Source organism: Halichoeres trimaculatus, unplaced genomic scaffold (genome assembly GCF_033239565.1).
Source record: "Halichoeres trimaculatus isolate MK-OKI-2021-1 unplaced genomic scaffold, fHalTri1.1 fHalTri1_scaffold_13, whole genome shotgun sequence".
NCBI lineage: Eukaryota > Metazoa > Chordata > Actinopteri > Labriformes > Labridae > Halichoeres > Halichoeres trimaculatus.
This window is the reverse complement of record NW_027437191.1, coordinates 32,910,275-32,921,189: the sequence shown is the minus strand read 5'-3', so window position 1 is coordinate 32,921,189 and position 10,915 is coordinate 32,910,275. Positions and strand designations below refer to the sequence as shown.

Sequence of the window (10,915 nt, the reverse complement as noted above, 5' to 3'; positions counted from 1 at the left end):
ACGGGTAATTGACACATACCTGGTTAGCAGAAAGCTAAGTCGCGTCGCTCTTCGTCCCGTGCTGCTCTCCAAGTTCCTGAAAGCGAGTGGAAGTCGAGCCAAGCTTCATGGTCATTTACGAAAAAGCTCTATCTGTTCGGCGTTTCATTTCACTTTGGTTGTTTTTCGTGTTTTTCTTCCTCCGTGCTATGTCCGTTATCATGGCCTCTCGGATTAGCTTCTTCTACTCGCCGATCAACCAGCAAAGCCACGCGCACACTGGGCGCGCTGTGATTGGTTAATCTAACCGCGCTAACTCCCCACCCGGAAATATCCTGAAACAACTAAAACATCAACAAACGGGCAGAGGAGGAGAATCAAGGAAGACGTTGGCATTTTCAGACATTTAAAGAGGCCCAGAAGTGACAATTGAGCAGGATGATTCCAGTAAAGGTTGACATTTTACTTTTCAAGGAAAACACTGAATATATTTCTTTTTTAACTCCAATCCTTAAATTTCCTTATAGCCTACTATCCTTGTGGTTCAGGCTGTGAATTTAAAGAAAGATTTCTTTATTCAGCCTACCAGATTAGATCTGAGTGTGAAATCCCATTGATGGTTCTCATTAAATCAAGTATAATAGTATAGTAGTATAATAAACAAATCTAATATAACAGTAGTGGCGGTATTTTATTAAGCTGCACTAGTTTACTGAGACACTAGAAAAGAACTGAGTCATGGTGCAGGTTTTTAATGAAACAAAGTCAAAGTTTTTGCAAGTCTCCTCTTAAAGAAAGAACTGGAAAAGCAACCCCCCATCAGCTCTTCCTGTATGTGAAGGACTGAGCCTCTGCATCACTGACAGGTCATGAGACCTTACACCCCTCCTCCAGTCCTCAGTCCAGTGTGGGGGGAGCTGTCAAGCCAGTTTGACTGATTCTGTGATTCAAAGCCACTTAAGTTGGAGCAGAAACTCCTTCATTCAATGCCAGTTCAGCCCACAGTAGCCTGTCAAAGGCTTTGTTGAAGAAAGTTGATGCTTTGTGGTTTCCCCTCCTCAACGCTGACATTTTTTAACCTCCCCTAGTCTGAGAGGATAAACTTATTATAAACAAGAAGAGATTTATGCTCCACACAAAGTAGTCTAGCCCACATAAATAAGGGATAGGGCATGATTTAAAATGCGTTTTCCTTTTCCCATTAAAATTCCATTTACTGCTCTTTAAACTCTTCAATGTGCAGTCTGTGTGAGGACATATTCTCCAGCCATTAAATCAGGAGTAAAACACAACAAATGTTGAGAAAAACACTTTAATTTTGTGCATTTTATACACCTCAAAACAGCATTAAATAGAAAACATGAACTTTCTTTTGGCCCTATCTCAGTAGAGAGTGTACAGAATATTCAGCAGCATCTTTCTTCACCAGAAAGAGAAACCCAGCACTGACCGACTTCAGTGTAAAATCCTGTTAAAAATCCTTGTGACCACAAGGAGGAATCTGTCTTCCTATTCCAAAATTCAGGATTAGCATGTCAGAGACACTTCTTTTTCTTAATTCCTCCCAACGAGGCCCATTTTTGGAGATAAAAAAGAGAGATCAGTCATGTTTCGCTTTCTTCTCTCTGCGTGCCTTTCGCTTGAGCTGGAGTGTCTTGAGTTCAGTCATAGTTGAAAAGGTCCTGTAGATCCACACCACCTGTCAGAGCACAACACAAGGGTTGATGTAAACTGATGTCGAGTTGTGCTTGTAACATCTGATTTGCTTTACAAGGAGGAGGATTATCTTACCACAATAATAACGGCGTTGAGGAGAAGAGGAATAGAGAAGACGAGAGAGATGAACATGCCCTTTGAGTCGAAGTACTGGAAGTTAGAGAAGGATCTACAGCAGAGAGAAAAGAGTAAAACACTTGAAGTTTTTTAACTTCTGTATTGTGTCAAACTGAGGAACAACAGAGCAAAAATCAACATGGCTCAGCACTGCAGTGGTCCTACCTCCAGTTCATGGCTGCAAATTCATTTAGATATTCAGCGCTGTACACCAGGCCAGCTGTGAAGAGAGGTGATGTGACAATTATTATCTTTAACACTTCCTGTGGAACAACCAGCGTCAGGAAATTACCCTTCTTCTTTAATCCACAAATCCAAGCAAAACATCAGGACATACTGTCACAGCTGTGTACAACAATTTATCATATAAGGGAGCATTTTTGACTGGTGTGATAATCAGGTTTCATATGAAATTAATGTAATTTATTCTTATTAGCCTTTGAGTCATAAAATAACACAAAAAACAGACAATCCAAAGACAAATGTTGATTTAATTTTGATTGTACGTCATTCAAATGACCAATCTTATTTCCTTATATGGGTGAAAAACTAACACATGTTAAACACCCACTGTTCAGGATGTTGTCAGGATGTACAAATATTGGTTTGTCAGTCAATACTCAGATTACAAAATCAGCTGATGGCTTAGTTGAATTTTAGATTTTTTTTTTTTTTTTTTTTTTTTTAAAGTGGAAAAATGAAATATGAGCGAAAGGTGTAATAACATTTCTACACTTGTGCAAAAAATTTGCAAAAAAAAATCTCGAAATTGAAAACTGAAAATTAATAGGAAGTGTACATTTTAATTGATTATATTAAAGTAATGCGACTAATACTTCTAATACTGCTACTACTACCAGTAATACTGCTACTACTACTACTACTAATAATAATACTAATAATAAGCTCAAATTTTTTAGATAGTATTCCACCACATATCAAAGTTTTAAACATACATGTCTCGTCTTACTCTGACATACGTGTTGTGATGCTAGCTTACCCATTAGCACGAAGTGACAGATCTGAGCTCTGTAAAACCTGCACGTCACCACCGTCAGGAACAAACACACGACATGAAACACCAACAGTCCGATGAGCCACGGCTCCGACCACTGGACCTGAGATCAGCAGAGAAACACACAATAAGCAGAAATCCTCCCCTACAGTTCATGGTTTATTAACAGTTCATTGGGACAGAGGCTCGCTGAGCTAAAATGCTAACATTAGCTCCAGAAGCAAAAAGAGAACTTACCGACATGAGGAAAGTCCATATCGATGTGATTCTCACATTACTGAAGCCGTCTATAGGGATTGAGCTGATGTTCTGAGCTTTTTGTTCCGTCATATTCACTAATTACTCCTCAGTTTCTGTTGGTGTCTAATGTAAACAATTCTTCCCGAATATACGGAAGACACACGCTGTCGCAATAGGTTTACGTCACAGAAGCGACGGCTTGTAGTTTTTGAAGTGAAACGCTCTTTCAGGATGGGCTTTGGCGCCACCAGCCGGTGTGGAGCTCTGTCTGTCGTGCTTATATTTATTTCTTTATCCATTTTTTATTAGTTATTTACGGAAGCGTATTGCTTTCACTTGAAGAAAAAAAAACTCAGGTTTTTCAGATTAGAATCTTCGGTGTGTTTGTTGTGGTAATTAATTTTGTTTTTCTGATTAATATTTTTTATTGGTTTGTTTTTTGTGATAATTATTTCTGTTTTAATGAGTATTTTTTTGCGGTAAATAATTTTGTTTTTCTGTTTAATAATTTTTTTATAGGTATGTTTTTTTGTTATAGTTATTTCTGTTTTTATGAGTAATTTTTTTCTGTTTTTAGATTACTTTTTCCTGTTTTGGGGGGTAATTTTTTTTCCCTGAAGTATCGAGCTACTTTGAAATCCCGCGAGAACCTCCAACCTGTTTTTTTTTCGTGGTTATTTTTCCTCCTGTTTTTAGGAGTAATTTTTTTTCTTGAAGTATTGAGCCACTTCGAAATCCCCTGAGAACCTCCAACCTGCAGACGACTCCCGTGGATGTGTGGTGGCCCCTGTGTCCCGCACAGATCAGAGATCCTGTTCGGCACATATATACCTTATCCTTAACTGTCTACCGGCTTTCCAATGTAGAAGCAATGCCACATCTTCGTCTATTCCTTAAGTATTACATTGAACAATAGGCTGATATAAAATATAAGGATAAAGTCGAAAACATAACAAACATAACTTTCTACCGGTCTGTACCGGGTCAATAAAGGTAAGGTATTAGCCACACACAGGGTATGAAACCCTTGTTATGTTTTTGAGTGCTTATGTATATATATTATTGTTCTACTGGCTCTGGTACTTGCTGTTGTAACACCACAATTTCACAGTGTGGGATCAATAAAGTAATTATATTTCATTCCATTCTATTCTATTCTATTCTATTCTATTCTATTCTATTCTATTCTATTCTATTCTATTCTATTCTACCCACTTTATTCATTTTCTCTTTTTTTTTTGTGAATAAATGTTAAAGGTACTGCTTTGGCTTTTAGCATTTTAGTAACATAAATGTTTTGTTTCTGACAGTTTCCAGTCGCTCTGTGTTACATTTAGGAACAGTTCCTTCCATTACTAAAATGAAATAAAATAATAATAATAATAATAATGATAATAATAATAATAATAATAATAATAATTATTATTATTATTATTATTATTATTATTATTATTATTATTATTATTATTATTATTATTATTATTATCATTATTATTATTATCATTATTATTATTATTATTATTATTATTATTATTATCATTATTATTATTATTATTATTATTATTATTATTATTATCATTATCATTGTTATTATTATTATTACACGTATTATTATTATTATTATTATTATTATTATTATTATTATTATTATTATTATTATTATTATTATTATTATTGTATTTGCATAGCACTTTTTAAAATGGAAGACTAAGTAATTTAACAGCCGGAACATAAAAACAAACACAAGCATCACACATGGAACACAAGCTTCAACCCATATGAACCCAGGTAATACAAATTCAACCATGCTATATAAAATGAGAGCATAAAGACCAAGATAAAAGCTAAAAACATCAAACTACTATGATTAATTCCCATCCTTTTTTTTTCTTTTTAATAAAGTCAATATCTTTTTTATATTGATGTATAAACAGAGTATACAAAAGGTGCAATGTTGATTAGTCGCTGGTATGAAATAATGTTATGAATAAACAACAAATGCAGTTAGCAATAATATCTACATAAAAAAACCTGACAGATAGATACAAGGGGGGAAAAAATATTAACGGCACATAGTGAGTAAGTGAAACATGGACCTACAACAACAGACTGTTACTGTTTTGCTTTTTAGGTAAATGAAAAAAACAAGGTGAACAAAATCCCATTCCTGTTCATAGGCAAAGTATCTCACCTTAAAAATGGACCTTCTAACAAATTGGGTTATTTTTTCCAAGCCAAAACAAAAAACAGTTTTATTGCTCTGTGTAGATGATATGATGTGTAAGAGAAAGAGACTTTAACTCAGTTATGGCCTTTGTAGCTGTCAATCATTTACACTGGAGCCATAACAATGTAAAAGAAGTGAAAAATACCATTTAACACAGATTATGTGAACAATTTATTAACAATTTATCAAACATCAACTTACAAATATCATGAATTCACTTCCAGTTTCAACTCACACACTCAATAAAATGCTTGTGAACTTTGTGCTAACTCAGAAAGTCACAGTATTACGTTCCATTTAAAGAATCCTCAAGGCTTAATTCACTAAATCTTTCCAGGAAACATATCGACGCTCACTCCTCTGCTCAGACTTTCCTGCTTGTAAATCATCTCTAACAGTGCTGCACCCTTATTAACCTCTACAGCACCGTGAATCACCCAGTGTCCACGTTTTTCTACATTACCACTGAACTCTCTGCACACATGCAAACACCATTCAAACACGTTCTCTGGGAACAGACAGTACTTTTGCATTTTAAGGCTTTATGTGAATGCAAAAACTATTTCACAGTCTTCTATGATCTTAACTGCAGGTGTATTCTAATATCATAAAAGCTTAAGGCAGCGTTGGTCGGGTCCTCGCACTGTTGTACTGTCAAGCTTTCATCCCTCTATAATGTGTGTGTTACACATTCCATTTTCCCGCCTTCAGTGTGTCACATGACCAGCTGCATAGAACTGTCAGTCAGTGAGTGACATCATCACCAGCTGCTGCCTTCTCAGGCTTGAGAATGACAGAAGTTTTAGAATTGTCTCCTCATAGGTGCCACAATTTTGACCAAATCTCTCTAAAAATAAGACATTTTTGAAGTAAATTTTGTCAGGAATCCATCCATGTCATTTTTAAAACTGTACCACTTTTACTTTTTGTGTAGAGGCCTAACTGCTACAGCTTGCGTAGAGCTGGAGGTTCCTCTCCCATTCATTCTAATAGGGGCGCCTGAGAGGGCTTCTGTCACCAACTTTGAGGGCTTGTCATTCAAAAACCTTTTGAGGTACAAAAAATTCATACATAGCTTTTGTAAAGCAGGGTCCACTCTATCATCTGAGCGAATTTCAAGCCGATACCATTAATGGTCTAGGAAAGAGCTTTTTTGTTTAAGGCCCGAAAATGTGGCCAAATTTTGTTTTGAAAGGCAAATTGCCAGCTTCCTGTTTGAGATAGGCCAGGGGTGTTTAGATATAATTTGTGTGTCACAATAAGACGCACATTTTGATATAGGTTTGATCTCTCTACACAATCCTACTACCATTGAGAGCCATTTTAGTGTGCCTAGGTGGCGCTAGAGAGCAAATTTTGGTATACTAGTGGTCAGTTTGTGTATTATTTTGAATTTTTTGTCCAAATCCCAGGTGTGTGCCAATTTTAAGTGAGTTTTCAGCACTTTTAGGGGTTGAAATTACAGCTCAAAGAGCAGATGGTATAATATGACAAAAGAAATGGACTGGAATATGAAAGTGTCCGCTTCCTTAGAGCGAGGACCCTCAATTTGGATATATTTTGTGTACAGTAATTCATCAAGATGTTATAATGAGAAAGAATTTTATCACTATAAAAAAAGTTTAAATAGAGGCTGTAAGAAAGAATATTTACAGAAAGGCACCTCTTCAGGACCTGTTTTCTCCAGTATGAAAACATTTCAGTTTCAAATACACAAACGTTTCAAACACGTTAAAAGTCTTTGGTTTTTATCTGTAGGATAATGAAATGTACAGTGAAGTCTGTGGTGGAGGAGGTGTTTGTAGCTCAGCTCGTGTTCCTGCCGGGGTGAAAGTCAGGGACGAATGTAGCGGCCACCGTGATCGGCGTGGAGTAGCCGAGGGCGAAGTTGTAGAGACCGAGCATCAGACACTTCCAGGTGGCACGCATCGCTTTGCCGACATTCTGAAATAAAAACAAACACTTGACGTTTAATATTCACCCACCAGTAAAAACTTAATATGAATCAAGGTGTAATTAAAAACTGCTCTGCTTCCTTAATGAGATTGTTTTCCTATTAGACTCAAATGAAACCATGTGACATTAATTTCCCTTCTTCATTCAGATTAAAAGTTTCAGAACTAGGTCAACGACACACGGGGATTAAACCAGGTCATGAAATCAGGTGGAATCAATCAAAAAGAGAAACTTCACGGGGTGATGAAAGACAATAGCTCCACAGGAGGAGCAGGACAGTCTGTGACAGATCCCAAAACATCAACAAAAACCTCCCGAACACCATTGTCCCTCATCCTCCAGGAACAGGAAAGGGCTGAGGGGCTCAACAGGAAGCAGGAAGTCAGCTGATGTGAAAAATGACGCTGAAACAATGAAGCTTCCTGAGCGTGGAGGGTAAAAATATTTTAACACACTGGCTGAACTTTCTGAGCAACAGAAGGGTGGAGATTATCAGGAGGTTGTTTCATTTAATATGATGATTTGTGTTGATTTGTTTTCAAAATAGAGTTCAGGTTTAAACTTACCCAAAGAACTCAAACTGAAATTAAAGGAAAAAGACAAAGTTTTATCACTCTGAGCATCTTCATCATTACACATGTAAGTTTGTACACAAGGAAAACTTTAACAAGTATAGTTTAACCATAACCTACATCCTTCTTCCTCATCCCGTCGATCATTTGTGATTTATTTTTCTACGACCACAAACACTCTGTTATTGTTCGTCATCACGTGCCGCCCTCTGCTAGGAATGTTTCTTATCAGTCGCACGTGTGCGGGTTATAAAGTAATCAGTCACCAACCCCAAGACGCTGTCAGAGTGTTGTTAATGATCAACTCAAGCTACTGACACAATAAACTTGTTTTCATGTGTTGATCAAAGAAGTGATGGAGGCGTGTTGATGATATGAACTGTGGGAAAGCTTGAGGAAGTGATCAGATCCGTAAAAGTAGTTTATTCATCTATCCGTTCTCCTATTAAACTTGTTCGACTGGTATTTACACTGCAATAAAAAGGAATCTTATCAAGCGTTTTTGTCTTATTTTAAGTAAAAAGTGTCTTTTTAGACTTACTATGAGCCACATTCACCTGACAAATGTCTTATTTTAAGTTATTTAAAGCCAAAATGAGGTCTGAATTGCTGTAATAGGAAAAAAAACTGCCAATGCAACAATAAAAAAACAGATTTTTTGTTTAACTTGTAACAAGCAATTTAGACCTCATTTTGGCTTTAAATAACTTGATAAATAAGAAATATGTGTATTCATTCAAATTACTCATCTTCAAGTGCAATATTTGTTTAACATAGTCCATCTTGCCCTGTATTACCTCTTAATTTAAATATAATTTATCTGGTTTAGTACGTATCGCCTATTTTGGAACTTACTGCTGCTTTATCGCTTATTTGATTGTTTATCTATCACTTATTGTATCTTATTCACTTCAAAAAACTGAAATCTTATCAAGTGTTCTTGTCTTGTTTTCAGTAGAAAATGTCTTTTTAGACTTAATATGAGCCACATTCACCTGACAAGTCCACAAAATTGAGGTCTGAATTGCTGTAACAAGTAAAAATAATCTGCCTAAGGAACAAGAGAAAAGTTGTATAAAAATTGTTCAAGCAAATTTTCTTGCAATCAAAAAAACAAAAACAAAAAAAACACTTGATAAGATTTCATTTTTTGCAGTGTAGAACTTCCTGAGTATAGGTGGGCCTCAAACACCATGGTCTGCGCTGCAAAAAACGGAAATCTTATCAAGTGTGTTTTGTCTTATTTAAGGTAAAATTGTCTTTTTTAGACTCAACATGAGACACATTCACCTGATCAGTCCAGAATGTCTGGTTTCAAGTTATTTAAAGACAAGATAAGGTCTGAATTGCTTGTAACAAGTTAAAAAAAAATCTGCAAATGGAACAAGAGAAAAGTTTCTTGTATTAAGATTTTTTTATTAGTTTCAAGCAAATTTCTCCTCTTCCATTGGCAGAATTTTTTTTTTTACTAATAAAAATCAATTTAGACCTCATTTTATCTTTAAATAACTTGAAATCAGACATTTTTTTTCTGGACTCATAAGCTGAATGTGACTCATATCAAGCATAGTAAGACAATTCCTACTTCAAATAAGAAAAAAAACACACAGGTTTTGGCTTGAGTGGGGGTTAAGTACATGAGACCCAAAGGTCTGATGGGAGAGTCAAGATGATTGTAACTAATATTATGGTTCGACTTTAGCTTTATTTCACAGGGAAAGTGTCTGATAAGGTGTTTAAGAAAAACTGAAGTCATACTTTTTGTGATCCCTCATGACCAGGGAAGTACCACTGCCCAGTACCTGGCAATCTGTACTGGTACTCGATGGTTCCAATTTTAGGTACTTTTGTGTGTTTATGTGGAAATAAATATCAATTCATTTAATAGTTAAATCTCAAAGCTTTCCAATATACCGTATTTATATCTCAGTGTCTAAACTTGCAACTCTGATTCCATGTCCAGCATGAAAAATCACCTACTCCTCCATTCCCTTACAGTCACAAGGATGTGTTTACACTGGAAAAAATGGAAATCTTATCAAGTGTTTTTGTCTTATTCTCAATGGAAAATGTCTTTTTAGAGTTAAAAACAAGCCAAATTCACCTGAATTGTCCAGAAAAATGTCTTGTTTTTAGTTATTTAAAGACAAAATTAGGTCTGAATTGCTTGAAACAAGTAAAAAAAAAAAAAATCTGCCAATGGAACAAGAAAAATTTACTAGAAAACTTGCTTGAAACTAGAAAAAGTCTTAAAACAAGTAACTTTTCTCTTGTTCCACTGGCAGATTTTTTTTACTTGTTTCAAGTACTTCACAACTTATTTCTGTCTTTAAACAACTTGAAAAAAGATGTTTTTTGGACTCGCCGAGTGATCGTGGCTTATATTAAGTCTAAAAAGACAATTTCTACTGAAAATAAGACAAAAACACTTAATAAGATTTCAGTTTTTTGCAGTGTAAGTACCTGAACATGGTATTGTTACATTTTAAGTGAAGTGGTCCAACTTATTCAGTACCCATCACTGATGATGACAGCATATGTAGCTCTTGTTTTCATGGCACGATGATAAACACAAACTGGATTTAAAAGTTTATTTTACATAAAGACTAAAACTTCCAAACCAACCTTCTTGACTTTTTTGTACTTCTCTTTCTTCTTCCTTTTCTTCTCTTCTTTCGCCTTGGCGTGGGCCTCGTCATCCACCAGCGTCTCGTACCTCTCTGGCAGAAATGCAAAATTAATTTCCCTGTGGCACTTCTCGTTTGGTCTCCCATCCTCTGCCGCCGGCTGGCTGCCATCAGGGGGATCCACGCAGTCCACATGCCGCTGATACTTCAATGGCCCCAGGTTCAGGGTCTCTGCTGCCGAGTTCATGTCAAAGAACCTGGACGGTAGCGAAACGGGCTTCATGTTTTCTGCTCGCCGCGCTCTCTGGGATGTGAGGGGGACAAAAGCAGCAGTTTCCTCAGGAGGTCAGGTTTGTTGTCAGGAGATGTTAACGTGCATGAGTGGAAGTGCATTCCAGCGGACCGCCCTGTGTGCAGGATTTGGCACGGAGCCCTTAAAGGTGCAAACCCCGCCTCTGCAGACTGA

General features: G+C 36.3%; 2 protein-coding genes across 2 annotated transcripts; both read right to left on the bottom strand.

The window, feature by feature from the left end:
• Positions 1-1,301: 1,301 nt before the first annotated feature.
• Positions 1,302-3,228, bottom strand: tmem18 (transmembrane protein 18). The gene is made up of 5 exons (XM_074685477.1): positions 3,065-3,228; positions 2,813-2,930; positions 1,978-2,032; positions 1,771-1,864; positions 1,302-1,678 (listed from the first exon to the last, which is right to left on the bottom strand). Exons 1-5 carry the CDS (start codon positions 3,155-3,157, stop codon positions 1,580-1,582), a joined length of 459 nt encoding a protein of 152 aa, XP_074541578.1. The 5' UTR covers positions 3,158-3,228; the 3' UTR covers positions 1,302-1,579.
• A 1,906-nt stretch (positions 3,229-5,134) lies between these two features.
• LOC141801956 (required for drug-induced death protein 1-like) lies at positions 5,135-10,817 on the bottom strand. Its single transcript, XM_074685307.1, has 2 exons — positions 10,448-10,817; positions 5,135-7,238 (listed from the first exon to the last, which is right to left on the bottom strand). Exons 1-2 carry the CDS (start codon positions 10,730-10,732, stop codon positions 7,101-7,103), a joined length of 423 nt encoding a protein of 140 aa, XP_074541408.1. The 5' UTR covers positions 10,733-10,817; the 3' UTR covers positions 5,135-7,100.
• Positions 10,818-10,915: the final 98 nt, after the last annotated feature.

Bases quoted from the DNA above. Each gene is read 5' to 3' on its own strand.
- LOC141801956 (XM_074685307.1), bottom strand. From the start codon at position 10,732: ATGAAGCCCGTTTCGCTACCGTCCAGGTTCTTTGACATGAACTCGGCA. The intron at 7,239-10,447 runs GTTGGTTTGGAA...TTTTTATTTCAG, and splicing joins AGTACAAAAAAGTCAAGAAG to AATGTCGGCAAAGCGATGCG.
- tmem18 (XM_074685477.1), bottom strand. From the start codon at position 3,157: ATGACGGAACAAAAAGCTCAGAACATCAGCTCAATCCCTATAGACGGC. The intron at 2,033-2,812 runs GTAAGCTAGCAT...CTCTCTTCACAG, and splicing joins CTGTCACTTCGTGCTAATGG to CTGGCCTGGTGTACAGCGCT. The intron at 1,865-1,977 runs GTAGGACCACTG...TCTCTGCTGTAG, and splicing joins TTTGCAGCCATGAACTGGAG to ATCCTTCTCTAACTTCCAGT.